Here is a 17,641-nt window from a genome sequence, read left to right on the forward strand (position 1 = left end):
AGGATGACGGCCATGCACTCGTCCAGTGACGCGAAATAGTTCGGTCGTCCAATTAGGTAAGTAACCTTTGTCAAAAGTGCGTTTGGTTTTGCCAATGCGCACCCAATCTCCTACGGCCAACTCTCCACTTTTCTTGGGGACAGCCCTCGTCGGGGACGTACCAAACAGACGCTCAAACACCAACACTTCGTTGTCGGGAGTCACGTCTTGCGTGGCACGTCCGATGCTTCGATGGTAAGATTGGTTGTACGCTTGCACCAGGTGCGGTAAGATGTCGATGTACTTCAGAGTGTGGTGATGCGTAAAATATTTCCACATGCGTTCTTTCAATGTGCGTTGAAAACGTTCCACGATGCTGGCTTTGGTTTCGGGATTCTCGGTGGTAAAAAAATGAATGTCACGTTTCTTTAATTCTTTTTGGAAAGCTTGGTTCAGAAATTCGGTGCCTTTGTCCGTTTGCCATCGAAGAGGGTGACGACCACTTTGTTTCAACACCCGTTGCAGGGCTCGCACTAACTCGCTGCTCGATTTGGAAGTCAAGGGCACGACCCAGGCAAATTTGGAAAAGACGTCGATGACACAAAACAAACATTTGTAGTCACGATTGTAGCTGGCCAAATGGGAGACATCGGCTAAATCGGCTTGCCATTGATGATCGATGCCTTCCACTCGGGTGCGACTTCTGGCAAGCTTGCGTCGAATGGGTTTGTGTAAAGTGTAGGTAGCTTGTTCTTGTAACCATTGTTGCACTTGAGGTAAACGGAGACTTTTCAGTCGCGTTTTGGCAGCACGATACAATTTTTGAACTCCTGCGTAACCTGCAGGATGCGAGGGATCGTTGGAAATGCTGGCTAAGACTTTTTCCATTTTTTGTGTTTGTGTGTTAATAAGACACCCACTCTTGGAGGATGCTACTCTTTTTCTCTTGGGGTATTTTCTTGGATTGCAATGCTTTGCGTGTGCGACCAGCAATAGGTGTTGAAGAGGAGGATGTCTGAGCGGGGGATATCGGTTCTTGTTTCACTTCTGTCTTCACTTCTGTCTTCACTTTCTTTTTCTCTTGTGATGAAGAAGGGGTGGCCATCATCTTTTTAATCCATCCAATTCTGGAGGTAGGTGGTGTTGTTAACTTGCGTACTTTTTCTGGTGGAGTTTGAAACCCTTCTTCTTCTTCTCCTTCTTTTCCTTTTTCTGTCTTGGTCACTGGTACTGGTACTGGTACTGGTGATGGTGCTGGACTTTTCATCAAGGTCTTAAAATCTTTTAGAGTGGGTAGAGCTGTTTCGTCTAAAGCTTTCTGGTGAAAGAGTTGCAATCGTTGCAAGAGTTGACCGTACTTTTGCGATTTTTCTGTTTCGGACAAATCTTGGCGATCCATCAAGGACCGCAATTCGTGTTGTAACTGGGACATCTCGCTCATATTGGGATTGGGAGGTAAATGCGGGGTACGTTGTTCTTGCCACCGATGGTATTCCATCCATCGTTTGTAAGGCACTAAAGCTAGTTTTCGTCCTTCCATGGGGTTGTCAGTGGTTGATTCTGAGATCTTGGGACTTCCGAAGGCCTTTTTATCTTGCTCCCACCAGTCCTCCCAACATGGTTCCCAAGACTCCTTTCAGTATGGGACCTAACAAGAGAGGCAAAATGCCTCCACGTTGGACCAACATCTTCTTCTTTTGACTAATGGGAATATTTTTTTGAACCATTTTCCGAAGAACGTGACGATGTTTGCCTAAGCATTGTTTCTGGTGTTTGGACAAAGGGATCGTGCCTTTCAAAACGTTCAAACAACATTCGCACACGGTATCGATGACCTCTTTGGAGGCCGTTTGAATGAGTTTTTTTCGTAGGGGTGGAGAAGCTTTGGACAGGACAGATAACATGTCCCCATGTTTGACTAAACGTGGAGGCAATCCTTTCCTTTTCTTTCCTTGGGGTTTTCTGGAGGGTGACATCTTTGAGTCTTCAGAAGCACCAAAAAACACTGATACCCTACTTGGTCACAGGCCTTTTTTATACTGGAACGCGTCACAACTGATTGTTTTTACGTCGTATTAGTTTGAGGACAGGCATGACACGTCGTGCAGGGGTACGCAACGGACTAAATCGAGCCAGTTCTTGCTTGGACAAATCCAGTAAACTTTGTAACATGCCCGATCTTTCATGGACTTTGATTTTGGGAGAAGGTACTTTGTGAGCAGCAGCCACTGCCGCTAAATTGGAGGGTCCTGCCACTGGGGAAGTTCTTTTGGGGGTCATCAACGGAGAAGTTCTTGGTGTGATCAACGTCTCCAAGTACTCTTCAGTTCCTGGTGTCATCAACGGAGAAGTGGACAAACGTGAGGATGCCGGAGACGCAGTCACTGCCGTGGCAGATCGTGGTTTGCGAGTGTAAGGTTGCGTCCTGGCCGAAGTACCTTTCTTGCGACTAGTTTTCTTCTGTGGGCTTTTCTTTTTCTGGGGACTTTTTCTGTTTCTTTTTCTGTGGGCTTCTTTTCTTTTTCCGGGGTGCTGTCTGGTAAGAGGAGGGTCCTGCCACTGGATAAGTTCTCCTTGGGGACCTGGTCTTTTTCTTTTTCTTCTTGGGGCTTCGTTGGACTTTTGTCTTGGGGATAACTTTGGGGGCATTAGGATCCCATCTTAAGAGAGAGCGAATGATGACCCCTCCTAGAGTACCGCTCCCTCCAGGTTTCAAAATGATTTGTTTTTTGGTTTGAGTGTCGATGCGGGGATCGGCCAGTTGGACCAAAGCGACTTTGTTTCGATCGAAAAAGCGTTTGGTTTGATGAGGAATCTGAATGATTACTTGGAGTAATTGACGTGCCGTCACCGTGAACCATCGTAAGACTTCTTTGAGACTAGCTTCTAAGACACGGGCTCGTGTTTGTGGATTTTTTTCTCGACTGATGCCATACAAGGCACGAATCAATTTGACGGGAAGATGCGACTGAAGGGACGTCATGTTCACACTGTGTGAGACAGACGAAAAAGGGTCTGAGGTTTTTATAGATTTTTTTATTTGAAGTGAAATGAAGTCGAGGACGGAGACGTGTACAGGACAGGCCCTCCGTCTTAGCACCAGTGGTGAAACAAGTGGGTACGAAATCGCAAATCCTCGGGAGTCGTAGGTTTCAAATCGACGAGTAAATAGGCGTGTGGCGTTTGAGTGGCATCGTCGTACGCCTGAGTAAGCCAAGGCGTTCCTAACTGTTTGGCTAAGAATTGCACTTGCGATTTATCTCGAGGGCTTTTAAACAAGACCACGTAATGCGCATTGAGACTGATGGTGCGATGGGCTTTACTTTGTTGAAACAAATTTTGGGTGATGTAAATGACACTGGCATTACGGTGATGCCCTTTGCGCGTGAACCACAGTTTAATTTCTTCTTCGTCTTCTCCTAACATGTCGTCGAAAATGACCAAATGGGTTTGACGGGAGTCAGAGACGATGCCGTCGTCTTCTTTAGGAATGCCTTCCACAAACACGATGGAATCGCCTTGACTTTCTCGCAAGAGGTTGTACGCCGATTGCCACTCTTTGTAACACCACACGATCCGTTGAGGTGGCCGATCGATCAAATGATGTTTATGTTCGATCAAACGTTTGACGAATTCGGTTTTGCCTGAACCTCTAGGTCCGACAATGAGCATTTTAAAGGGATGGCGAAGATACAAAGCCTCCCAACTGGCACGATCTAAGTGTTCGTCGATGACTTTGACAGTAGAGGAAGAGGGAGCAGAGACAGTAGAGGTAGCCATTGTGTGAGAAATGTCACTTGTGACACGAAAACAAACAAGACAAGAGTTTATATACTTTTTCAGAACACGTTTATTGAATGTTTTTTTTCAAACATGAATACGAAAGACAAAAATACATAAAAGCCAAAGGCTTAAGTACAAGGATAAAAGGCACATGATAACTATGAACGTGGAATAAAAACAAGTGTCTGTACAACATGTTTTGGGTAATGTTCTAACCAGTTCCATAGTAGGGGGTAAGGTCACACAAGTGCCCTCCCGAAAGGGTCTTTCAGGCCTGTCCACGACAGTCCTGTCCTGGGTGACGGGTTCTTCTGGCACCGTCACTAACACGGGTTGAAAAGTAACTTTTTTTCCTTGAACAACTCTCGTGCATACTGGGCCACTTCTTGGGTCCAAGCCTCAAAACCCCATTCTTTCCAGGCACGGACATCTGTCCAATGGGGATGTAAGTCACAAGCTACACACACATCGTCATACACGTCTTGGGTAGCTAAAAGTTGACGAATCTTTTTTTCCTGTTGAGGTCGAGAAGTATCCAGATGAAAACGCAAGGCTTTGAGCAAAAGGAGTTTTTCGTGACCATTTAAGGCCATTGAGGTGGTAAGTACTGATCGTAAAGAGTCCACAAGGAATCGGCTGGTAAACGAAATCCCAGAAAACAAGTCACTAAGACACACACCACTTGTCGTCCCAAATTGAATGGATACAGTTCTTGTAATAATCGATGGTAATGATCCACGGTTTGAATATGGTCATTGAGTACCTTCCACGGAATCTGTTGAATGATATGTGACATAATCCGTGGCATGGCAACTTGATTTTATAGTGTCTTTGTTTCGGAAGCAATAAAGGTAATTTCTAACCAAACATGTTCGTTCTCCAGTAGGGAATTTAAATGTTACATACTGTAACTGAAACGTCAGAGTTTGTCTAGATGTTTCGTCTTTTTCTATGCAGATTCCATGTAACAAATGTTGGTAATCCTTTAACTCGTCTTCCTCAATACGTTGCAGTAAGTGAATCTCGAAGTAACCAAAATTACGAACGTCTGGTCCATCATCATCATTCACAAACTGAAAGTGTTCAACAAGGTCTGACCACTGAAAAAATTTCTGACGAATCAGTCCTCTTATACCATTCAGGTACCAGTGGTTAAAGATCTGGTGACGTAACGAATGCAATTGTTCTTTACATTTCACTTGTATTTTGACTAGCTCTCGGTAAATCCTTTCTCTCAACTCCTCAGGCAAGCCCAAAATGTTCTCTTGTAAAGTATCCATAAGTATATACACTGTTTTTGGAATCGTTGGGTGGTGGCCAATAGCCTCGTTTAACTTTGTGCCTAATGTAATATCCACTCATAATCAGTCTTCTTGTACTTTGAAACATAGCATAATTTAAAAACGGACGAATCACTTTGAGTTTGCGTTTCACTTGTATTTTGATCAGTTCTCGGTAAATGCGTTCTCTCAACTCCACAGGCAAAGCACGAATGTTCTCTAGCAAAGTATCCATGAATAGGTCATACTAAATCCTCGTTGGTCTGACACAAGAAATGTACTCTTTGCACAAACATGGTTTTACTTCAGTGTCGAATTTAAATCGTTCAGTCACTAATTTGCACATTACAATTCGTTCAGAAGTTTCCTCTTTCACCAAGTTGACATTGTGTTCAAGATGTTGGTAATTCGTTAACTCTTCCTCTGGAATTCGATGCAGTACGTTTACAATGATGTAGGTAGAATCGCCCATACCAAACCAATCCTTTTTAAAACTAGAGGATCGTTGATCAATGTCTGTCCGATGGAACACTTTCAATTGAATCAATCCTTGTATAGCCTTCAGGTACCAGTGGTTCAAACACCGGTGACGTAACGGATGCAATTGTTCTTTACGTTTCACTTATATTTTGACCAGCTCTCGGTAAATGCGTTCTCTCAACTCCACAGGCAAAGCACGAATGTTCTCTTGTAAAGTATCCATGAATAGATGATGGTAAGAAGTTACTTCAATGTCTCGGTCCCACTAAGGGTAAGTAATGACAATTCGGTGACCATCGAGCATGTTCTACGTAGGCCGAATCTTGCGGTTCCCAGTGGTGAAGTGACACACCGCAACTGAAGCACTTGACTTTATCTCCTTCGCCCAAGTAGAAAAATCCGGCTCTGGCTAATTCTTCGGGGGTCGGTCCTCCCAGATACTTAGGCCATTTTCCTTTGAACGATTGAAGACGATTTTCAAAGTCGCAGTATTCCGACAAACGCACAGGAAACGAATATTCGTCTTTCACAGGTTCGTTTCGATGAGGGTTGAGTGACATGGGTAGGAGTTTGCTCAGGGCTGGATGACATCCGTAGGGGGCTAGACGTGAATGTGAACATTCCCCTTTAAAACGAAACCCAGTAAAATGTCCAAGAGGACGAGCGGCATCACTTTCGCATCCCTCAGATTTGACACGCACAGCATCACTTTCCATGATAGGGGTAGGGACACTAAAGTTCCCATGATGCTTTACGGCATAGCTCAGGTCACAAGGTACAGCATCGTACCCATCGCAAGGCTCACAATCGCATTCCACTTCCGAAGCCTCACACTTGAAGTGTGCCTTTCTAAACAACTTGTTCTGTGTTTCTCTGAAAGTATTCATCTTGTTCGCTCGGTCTTGGTAGTCCCAATGAACTATCGATCTTGCCTAGGGTTCCTTTTTATATACAGACCAATACCGACGTGTCCATACGGTAAGGTGAAATGATTGGGAAGTCGCACTCGCTTCTGGTACACGATTTGATAGACTTTTTCTAGGGGCCGACTGACGATGTGGTGAGTGGGTAAACGTACAATCTTGTTGGGTTGATAGGTGGTCACTTTAAAGTGTCCATCCTCTCTCGATTGCAAGGCTTCTTTCAATACCCCAAAGTTGACCACTCGACTGGTACGATAATTCAGAGTCAGTCCTTTCACTTTGCACGTCGTGTGCACTTCTGCTTGTTTGTCACGGTATTCGTAGCCGTAATTTTTGGGACCGCCACTGACGAAACTTAGAATCTTGTCATCGGGATGCTCGTCTGTCCAGGCTCCTAAACGGTCTCCTTCGATGTCAGGGTGATGTTGAATCGGGTGATGGATGTAAATGCAACTGTCCGTGTCAAAGTACAGGACGCGTTCTTCTAACAGTTCTAAAGCTTCGTACAATTTTAAGCGAGCATGAGCTGTCACGTAAGCCGCAATGATGACATTTCCAAAAGGGTCGTTTTGTACAAAGTCCAGATCTTCTTCGTAATTGACCAAGATCAAATCCTCGCGAACGACGTCCACGTGTTTCATGTATTTGGTTTTGTCGTGAATCATCTGGAAGTAGCGGGAAGGTTCTGTCAAATATTCCGTCTTGGGTAAACACGGTCGTTGTGCCATTTTACCCCACAAGCAATTTAACATCACTTTGGCAAACGATCTCCTGGCTTCGTTTTTCTCGATGTGGTCTAAAGTGATGCCTTCTTGTTCGTAGTATTTCTCTTTGAATTGTATTTGGTCTTCTGGAGTGTGACACCAGGAAGGATAGCCGCTAGCTTCTTGCTTCAGTTTCAAAAAGGCATTCACGTAGTCGGCGAAAATGCCTTTCTGACTGGGATCACCCTTGTGGTATTGTTGTGTCTTGGGAAAGTGGCAAATTTCGTACACTTCTAACAGTTGGTATCCCATGTCCAGAGCTTTGAACAATTCTACGCTGACCCAGGTTCCCGTCAAGGCCCGTTCTTCCTGGCTGTGCTGACAAGGTTGGTCTTGGTTGCACGTTTCGGCACAAGTACGACACAAGGGAAACATCAGTTTGCCTTGACAATGGTGAGGTAAGACGGGATGGTATAGGTTCGTGGGAGGCAAAACTTTACACTTGATTAAGCCTTCGTATTGTCGAATGTTTTTCAGGTCGATGTGTTCCGTCAACAATTGCGGGTGCCCTACAGGAAAGCGACAATATTTGCACACGTAGGGATACAGCGAACACACGTCCAAGTATTTGATTTCTTCTCCTTTCTCTTCGTCGGCTTGGTACAGCAAACAGGTGGCATTGGTCCTTCCTCCGTACAAACTATCCCTCGGGTTCAGCGGGTCCATGAACTGGTAACTTTCCACGAGGTGTTTAAACTCGGGATCGGTTTTCATACGGTGATCGTACTCGTGTTCCCACATTTCCACCACTTGGTATCCTTCCTGTTCCAACTTTAGGCGCCGCTGACAAGTGTCCTGGTACAAGTCTTCCATGGTTCGTTGCAAAAACTGATTTTTAGTGCCACGGTCAGGGTAACAGACGGGACATCCGTGAAATAAGTAACCATTAAACTCGTACACGATCTTGGGGTTTTCTAAGTCCCAGCCATCTACCGAATACGTTCCGATGGTCTTTTCACCCCCTCCGGTGCGGGCATGCTGAATCCACTTGTCTTCCTTGTCGCACAAGTAATGTAACCAACGTAGGGCTTTGACCGAGTATTGAGGTTTGACAAAGTGGGTCGTTTGAGGACTGATGACAGCCACGGTGTTTTCAGGCATGAATCGATGTCGATACACAAGGAACACGCTTTGGCAATGGTGCAAGCTTCTTTCAAAGGATCGACCCCTCCGTGTTCCATGAACAGTTCTCGAAATTTTCCACAGCAACGCCGTAAAATGTCCACGTCGGAACGACAATACTTTAGCATTTCTTCCTGAAAGTCGAAAGGGTCGGAGGCGTGAGCCTGGTACCAAGCGTAGAAAGCTTCTCGTTGTTCGGTACGCATGTTGTCGGGGTCGTAATAGTGAGCCTCAGGTAAATGGGGTAGAACGGCGTGTTGATTGGCTTCCGTATTGAAAAAGTGTGGAAAGTACCCTTTAGCCATTTCTGTCATTCCAAACGTTTTAGGCATTCGACTCAAAGGCATGGCCAAATAGCTCATCGAATCTTTAAACTGCACTTGTCCCACTTGCATGAAAATGATTTTGGCTCCGTTCAAAGTCACTATAGGACGTTCGGTGCCTTGTTCCGTATAGTACCTCAAAAGAAACTGTCCATCGTATCCGGAGAAATTGTGAGCCATCACCGTGGCATGACGATGACAATCTCCGTAACGTTCGATGTCCTCTTGGCTCCACGTCTTGTCGATGGGGTCTAAGACCCATTGGGCAAAATCGGCTAACGTGTTCGGCCCCCGAAAGATTTTTTCACACCCTCCAGGAATCTTGCTGCAGAGAGGGCAATGACTGAAGATAGGTTCTTGAATGCACTTCTCGCACGCTCGATGAGCCACGCAGAAATTAGGAATGTGAATGCCGGTTTCTTGCATGCATTCGAAATCGAAAAAGATGAAATTGCCTTTCTTCTTGTGACCATCCTTTCTCTGGTGGGGGTTGGTATTTTTGCACGTAGCATTGGTGTTCCAAGTCCACGATGTGGTGACAAATGTGACATTTTTCCTTTCCTGAACATACGTGTGCCTTGGTATTATTGGTACGTATGACTTGTTCACACGTAGGGCACAATCTCAGGAGTTGACAAGCACATTTCTGCTGTGAACCTTGCGTTTTCAGATGTTGTTGGTAACAGGTAGGGCTGACAAACGTGCGCAGACAAGTTGAACAAGGCACTGGTTCTTCGCTCAGACAGGGTGGAGAGGCCAAACATCCTGGGCATTTCAATCCACAATGCTTGTGTTGCTCTCGATTGTTATAACCATAATCACATTTCTCACAATAATAACTGTATCCCAGGAATCCGGTGATGCTGGTAATGGTATCGAAATGGTCATCGTGATAATAAACATGAATGTATTTTCCGTCCTTAAAATCCTGGCCTCGAAACAACAGAGACCCGCGCATTTCTTGAGGGTGCACTTTCAAGGTGTAGCGTGGAGCTAGGGCATCTTGCAATTTTTGCATCTCAGGAATGCCACAGGGTGTGTCTTTGGACAGGCCAGCTTGTTGCAACAGGAGTTCTGCTTCGTTTCGTTGTTTGGCTCGATCGGATCGTTGAATAGTGTTCCAGGTTCTTTTCCATTCTGTCGTGTCGTTCTTGTTGGCATAGGTTCGTCCCACCACGATGGTACGGGCTAAACACATCTGGTCATGAGGATTGTGAATTTGGACAAGGCTACGCTTAATGCTGCGAAGCTCGTTCACCAATAACATCTTTCTGCGTCCGGTCCCTTGAGGAGGAGAGACGTGGGTCATGTCCAATGTGGCTTTTCCATCGGTGATGTCAAACTGGTCATTAGATTGTTGCACGTGTTGAATCTTGTCCATGACTTTGGAAGCGGTCAATTCTGCAGGGGTGCTAAACTCGATCCAAACAGGGGATTTCAAACCGTCGTGTTGTATGGAAAGTCTCAAGCGATCGTCTTCTTTGGGTTGACATTGTCGCTTGAGTGCAGTGAGCAGAGAATCCCACACCCCAGTGATAAACACTTCTGCTTTCTCTAACGGCACTTCAGCCTTGAAATCTTTAAACTTCACTGTGTATTTGTAAGCCGTGGTTCTAAATTTTCTAGAGGAGCGCTTTTCCGTCTCTCGAATGGAATAGTATTTTTCAGGGTTGACTAAGGGTGGTGAACTTGGTTTAGAGGTTTCAAATTCTGGTTCACTCATGTCCTCTTCAAAATCACTGGCATGAATTTGTGCCAAGATTTCAGCCCTGGTACGAGGCGATAGATCACGTTTCTGCCTCTTACTTTCTTCTTCTTTCTTCTCGAATGAATAGGATCGTTTCATCTTGAGTGCAAAACGTCAAATGACTCAAGTTCAAACACCATAGACTAATTTATAGTCATGGCAGACCAGCGTATATAAAAGGGTGTGTGTCTTGTCCTTTCACTATTCATTTCACTCTCAAGCCGAGCACAACGATGGAAGAGACTAACCAAATCGAACGTTTCGTCAGAGCTTTGCGAGGGGTCATTAGAAAATTCTCTTCAGACCAGCCTACGGACTACTCTCCTTCCTTTCGAGATAAAAGTCAAGATACTTGCTATATCTGTAAGAAGAAAGGGCATTGGTCTTCAGAGTGTCCAGACCGTCAAAAAAGAAAAAAAAAACAGGGGCTAAAAAAGACAGAAGTAAAGATACCTGTTATTATTGTCAAGAAAAAGGACATTGGTCTCCAGAATGCCCAAAAAAGAAACAAGAGGAATCAGAAAAAAAGAGGAATTCTTCAGAAGAAGAGAGGGATTCTTCAGAGGAAGAGAGGGATTCTTCAGAGGAAGAAGAGGAAGAAAGAAGACAATTCTATTTACAAGAGGCAAAGAAACAGAAGAAGAAAAGAAGAAGGGAAGAAAATGAGGAGAAAGAAGAGGAAAAGACGGTGAAGAAATTAAAAAAACAGAGAGACTAAACAAGGAGAAAGAAGAAGTCAATGAACTTTTAATTAAAGTGTTCTGTTGTGAATTGTGAATTGGATTGTAACAATGATTAAAGAATAAATTAATGATACAAGGTAAGTGTCTTTGAGTTCTGATTTTAAAAGAAGAAGCTACACTCACGCACTCATACACAGACACGTACTTTGGGGGTAAAATGGTTTTTTTTTTTTTTTTTTTTTTTTTTTAGTTATTGGGAATTGAAATTGTATTTCTTTTCGAGAAATGTGGGTGGCCCTGAAAAGGGCCTTTTTATTTTGGTGCAGGGGTGAGTTTAACCAATCAACTGTAACTGCCTTAAGCCTTTGCCACGGCCAAGGCCTACTTCTGGACTGCGTAATGTTGATGATGATAATGATTGGGTTGAAATCACTAAGGGTGGTACGGTAGGCTTAGTCACAGGGTTGACGTGTTTAGCTCGGGAAGGTCGTATTCTCTTCGGTCGTAATAAAGAAGTCTGATACATTTGTTTCAGACTTCTTAACTCCGCTAAAATGTCCAACAGTACCGTGACCGTTTGATTTTCACCCTCTTGTTTCTTTGCTGCTACTTCTTCTTGCTGTTGTTGCTGTTGTTTTTTTCTTACCTCTTCTTCTTGCTGCTGTTGCTGTAGGAGAAAAGCCTGTTCCGCTTCCTTTTGTCGTTGTATAAATTTCTCCAATTCTTCTTTCTGTCTCTGTCTAAAATTCTCCACTTGCGGTAATGAAGAAGGTAACGAAGGTTCCGGAACAAATTCTTGCGAGGAGAGAAAATCCACAAAATCCCAATTCACCTCTTCTGAAAGTAAGTCCGGGTTCCCTTGGGCAGTCTTCCCTGCTGGTGCACCCCAATGGATCGTTTTCTGAGTTTCCGTCATGTTGAATCACTGTCGCATAGATTGACTGCACACAAGCGCTAACGAATCTATATAGACCACGTGACGTCACAGACTGTTCTCTTCAGATTGGATGCGAGCTAACTGAATTTTGTAACGCGTGTTTGGATTGGTGAATGAACTCAATCCGTTCAATCCTACCTCTACCTATAAATAAGCGCAGTTCACTGCATTGATTCACCTGTTCTCGTCGCTTCAAGATTTGGACCACAGTAGAATCATCCACCCTTGTGTCTTCCATGATGTTCAGAACGGACATGCTCATGTATGTCCGATCCAAGTGGACCGTTGTCCACAGGACAAACACCAGTTTGTGGATACGTAGGATCTACGTTGAAAGACAAGGATGCCTGAAAAGAGTGCTGATTTACGGACCAACAGTGAGACGCAGCCTAAGAACAAGAAGAAGACCAATGCGGTGCCCTTTATGTTAATGAATACATTAACATAAACCCAAAGGCCCTTTTCAGGGCCAGCCATATTTCTCGAAAAGAGATAGCCTTTCAATTGCCTACCCCTTTTTTAAATTTAAATTTAAATTTAAATTTAAAAAAAAAATAAAAAAAAAAATAAATAAAAATCCCATATTCAATTCCCCTTTGTCCATAAACAACCCCCAAACTCTATTCCCCATGTTAAATTCCCCTTGTACGTATATCGGCCCACAATTTTTTCCCATGTTAATTCCCCTTGTACGTATATTAACCCACGATTTTTCGCCATGTTAAATTTCCATTGTACGTATATTCACCCAGGGGTCTCCGTAGTGCTAATTTCCATTGTACGTATAGTGCCCCACTTCACTACTGATGATGCTATCAAGTTTATCACTGATATCGATGAAGCGCCAAGTACTGATGATAGTGATGGGTTTATTAACAATTTAGTCGTGTACGATGATGTAATGCTTGATAAACAATCAAATCCAGCTAGGATATTTTCCAGTGGCAGGCACAAAAACACCGATGTGATTTATGTAACCCAGCGATATACACAAATACCAAAAGTAATCAGGGATAATTGTAATATTCTTGCTGTGTTTAATGGAGTTGATACACACACGCTGAGAAATATTGATATGGACATAATTAAGTTTAAAAATTTATTTAGTCAGGCTCAGTTATCCCCGCATGGATTTATCACAATAAACTTACACGATCCTCGGGCACGATACCGAGTCGGTCTTGATAAGATTTTTAATTAATAGCAGCAGAGAGTGTGCGCCTCCAACTTGGCACCGACACGATCGCGTATTTTCCTTCCATGTATCGCGATTAGAAAAACCTATCAGCGATAGGATGGGTAAGTCAATTCGTCGTTGACAGGGTTGTCTTAGCCTGGATATCGCGGGTTTTTTTGTGCATTTTTTTTTTGTTGTTGTTGTTGCGATTTTCGAGGAAGGCTTATTTTGGCGAAATAAGAGTGAACCAATTAGAGGTTGTTCGCCCTCTCTGCTGCTATATCTCTAAATGATATGCATGACAATCGGAACAAGACAGCCCCTATCTACTAACATAGATTTATTTATAACTAAAAATGACTTAGACATGTCTATTTTCAAAAATTAAAAACTTCTTGTTATCTAGATTGATCAACAACTCAGCTAGAATGTATATATCGATCACCTATGTGCAATGGTAGTCAAAAGAATAACTCTATTAAAATTGGTGGGATTTCTATTTCCACAGTCACTTGAACTATATAAAGATATTGTGGTTCGAAACAGTGTAGCGGAGTGCAACACATGGAGCATACGAAGCAGGGAACCAGACTACATTGGGTCTTGATTTTAAACGCTACTTGGTGTGCTTTGATAACGTTATGAGGTGTAGTTAGCCGTTCTTGTAACTGATGTCAAGGCCGTACTTCCGTGTGTATGCACGTGATACATTTTATATATAAACAAACATGTAAAGTGAGGGAAGGCGAGACGGAAAAGAAAAGAGATGGAGGAAAATCTCGATGCAGCCAAAATTACCGTTAGAGATTTCAACGAGAAAAGAGACCTAATGGTTATGAACATTGGGGAGTACCTTCTGGGTAAGAAAGAGTTATCTAACTACGGTAGTAGTGTTATTAAGTCAAGTTCGCAATGCAAGTTGTTCTGCCCATCCTGTCATGGGCAGTTTCGCCCTAAAACACGTTAGCCCAGATTCGTTTCGCGCCAAAATTGTAAAATATAGGATATTTTTATTATGACCATTAATGATATATATATTAGCTACAAGACAACAAAAATAATAATAGCGCAATTCATTTTGGGACCGATTATTTGATATGTGATGGGGTGGTGTGCTCGTTGGATTGTTTTGAAAACAAACATCCAGCTCTCAGATTTGTTTGAAATAAGTACTTTTTACTTAAATTATGTAGAAAACAACCATATTATATATCAATTATACTAGTTGAAAAAATGATCTTGGAGGTGAAAGGAAAAATAAAATATGAATTAGTCCTCTTTGAAATGGCCGATCCCATAGTTCATCGATCAAGACTGAGAAGCACCGATGATGAATATGAAAACGCCTCCGTAAATTACATGCAGACAATTACTCAATCAGTAAGTCCACTGTACATGCAAGTTATCCCTTTGTATTTTTTTTCTTCTTTTGATATTAAAACAATACATTAAATTAACATTTTATTTTATTCATATATGTTATCATAATTTTATTTCATTTATTTGTTAATTCACCCAAAGCATTTTTATTTATTATTATTTTCTACTATAGACATGACTTAAAACAGCCATGTTTTCTTTTTCTTTTTGGCATCTAGATATTGTAATACTGATTATCTTGAAGAGAAATTTTAGAAAGAAACATTTTCAGCTTAAAGTCTGTTTTTGCTGAGTAAATATGTAATATATTAGTTTAGCCTTTAGTTAAGAATTCTGAAACATAAGAATAAATTGATCATTCTCATTGTTGGTCATTCTGCTTACCTGTAATTAGATTTATACTTATTACAATGGCGGACTGGCATGTTTTTCCAAAACATATTAAAACATGAGTAAATTGTACAGAATATTCAGTATGAAGGCAGATGCATTGTGTCTAATTTGTGACAACAAAAACTTGAATAAAATCCATAAATATTTTGTAATATGCTGAAAACACATAATAGAAATTGGTTTGAAAATACAGCATTTATGAAAATTGAGATGTCCACTAGATATTTTTGTTAGTTGCAGACACAAAATGTATGTTGCATTACATGTGTATATTTCCCTCAGCTATCTGAAAATAAACTGCACATAGTGAGGAGTAAGTAAAGATTATGTGGTAACTAGTAAAAACCCTCTACAAGAATATATGAGATGAACTAATTGCCAGTTTGAAGTGCACATAACCTTCATCCAACCAAACTAGCTAGTTGGTATTTATTTTAGAATTTTCATGTACAGTGCAGTAAGTTTGATATTTATTTACTTTTCAATTTTGTGCACTGTAAATTCGCTTTTATTCATTTCTCTTTAACGGATCATTCAAGATTTTGGGATCATTTCTCTCAGCCTCCAATTTAAAGAATGAAAAAATCTATCTCAGAATATCTTAGAAAAGACCTGTGTTTGCACAAACATTTTGCATGAACAAAATTTTAATTTCTGAGGAAAGGAATAGAACAGGAGATATCAAAATTATATTTATAGAGGAAAGGATTAGAACAGGACATGACAAAATTGTAATTACAGAGGAAAGGAATAGAACAGGATATGACAAAATTATAATTACAGAGACTCTTTCAATGAGTCCAAACATACCTAATGTCTCTCCTTGAGTCATTACATGCCTAGTTTCTCCTCTTGAGTCCATATATACCTAATTTATCTCCATGAGTCTATGCATACCTAATAATGTCTCTCCATGAGTCCAAACATGCCTAATGTCTCTCCTTGAGACCTTATATACCTAATGTCTCCCCCATGAGTCCAAACATACCTAATATCTCTCATTGAGTCCATACATATATAATGCCTCTCATTAAGTCCATACATACCTAATATCACTCTGTGAGTCCATACATACCTAATATTGTCTCGCCACAAGCCCTTGCATACCTAATGTCTCCCCATAAGTCCAAACACACCTGATGTCTCTCCTCGAGTGCAGACATATCTAATGTCTCCATTAGTCCATACATACCTAATAATGTCTCTCCATGAGTCCAAACATACCTAATGTCTCTCCTTGAGCCCGTACATACCTAATGTCTCCCCATGAGTTAAAACATACCTAATATCTCTCCTTGAGTTCAAACATACCTAATGTCTTCTCTTGAGTCCATACATACCTAATGTCTCTCCTTGAGTCCAAACATACCTAATGTCTCCTTGAGTCCATATATACCTAATATCTTTCCATGAGTCCATACATACCTAATGTCTCCCCATGAGTCCATACATACCCAATTTCTCTCCATGAGTCCAAACATACCTTAAGTATCTCCTTGAGCCCATACATACATAATGTCTCTTCACGAGTCCATATATACCTAATGTCACTCCATGAATCCACACATACCTATTGTCTCACCATGAATCCATACATACTTATTGTCTCACCATGAGTCCATATATAAAGTAGTAAGTACATAGATACTACTCAGTCATGAAATATTATCATTGGATTGCTAAGAAAAGGTTGCACGAACAAGTCTTAATTCAAATGTCTGTGCCACTGTTTCCTTTAAAAGGTGTGTGTATATGTTTGTGTGTATTTAACTCAAAGGAACATTATAATTGAAAGTAAATCCATTCATTGAATGATTTGGTAAATAGCATGTATATTTTGTGTATAAACACAGTACATACTTTATAGCAAAAATGGATTCAAATTGTCGTGATTGTTTCAGATAACAGCCTAAAATAACAGCAAATGATTGGAGTTAGGCAATGACTAAAAGAAAGCGCTATTTGATTGACTGAATGCATGACTTAAGAATGCATCTGCATTGTGCATTTATCAACATCTGATATAATTGCCCATGAATGCCCGGTTGAGTAATTAGGAGATCAAGGATATCATGGTCATCGTCAAATTAAGGGTAATAATGAATGTACTACAAGGACATTAATACTTAATAATGGAAACAGTGCTAGTGCTTCAGATAAAAAATATTCTCAATTTCGTTCTTTAATTTCACATTCAGAAATATATATGAAGGAGTAAAAGTATGGTAATTTAATTTTTATGCAGTGTCATACTTAGGAGTAGATAGTCCTGGCATGTCCCTTACCACCAATATCGAACACCTCTCCCCTCCACCACCAGTTTAAAATAAAATTGAACTCCTCCCAGTGTACAGAAGTATGAAGACCACTGTCAGAATTGTTGAGTTTTTCCCAGACCACCAAGATGTTACCATCCATTTCATCTTTTTGAAAAAGCTATACCACCAACTGCCTACACCCACCCCTATTTTCAATTTAAAAATGAAACTTGCATGGGGGTATGAAGACCAGTATTTGCATTTAAAAAGCTATTTTCATGACAACAAGCACTACAAGCCACATTTTGTAAGTTTTGGAAGAAGGTAGACCACCAAAACACTACAACCCACATTTGTTTTATTTTTTGGAGAAGGTAGACCATCAGTGCTCTACTTCAGAACAGGGCATTAA

The 17,641-nt window shown here is 41.6% G+C and overlaps 1 protein-coding gene across 1 annotated transcript in view; it reads left to right on the plus strand.

The window, feature by feature from the left end:
* The first annotated feature begins 13,801 nt into the window (after positions 1-13,801).
* The window catches only part of LOC149788423 (uncharacterized), an 82,932-nt gene continuing 79,092 nt past the window's right edge, over positions 13,802-17,641 (plus strand). The window contains exon 1 of the mRNA XM_089974403.1: positions 13,802-14,058. Coding sequence (XP_089830529.1) covers positions 13,965-14,058 — 94 coding nt within the window. The 5' untranslated portion in view covers positions 13,802-13,964. The remainder of the gene's footprint in view (positions 14,059-17,641) is intronic.

Source organism: Sinohyriopsis cumingii, chromosome 11 (assembly GCF_028554795.1).
Source record: "Sinohyriopsis cumingii isolate HCF-2022 chromosome 11, ASM2855479v2, whole genome shotgun sequence".
In the NCBI taxonomy this organism is placed as follows: Eukaryota; Metazoa; Mollusca; class Bivalvia; order Unionida; family Unionidae; genus Sinohyriopsis; species Sinohyriopsis cumingii.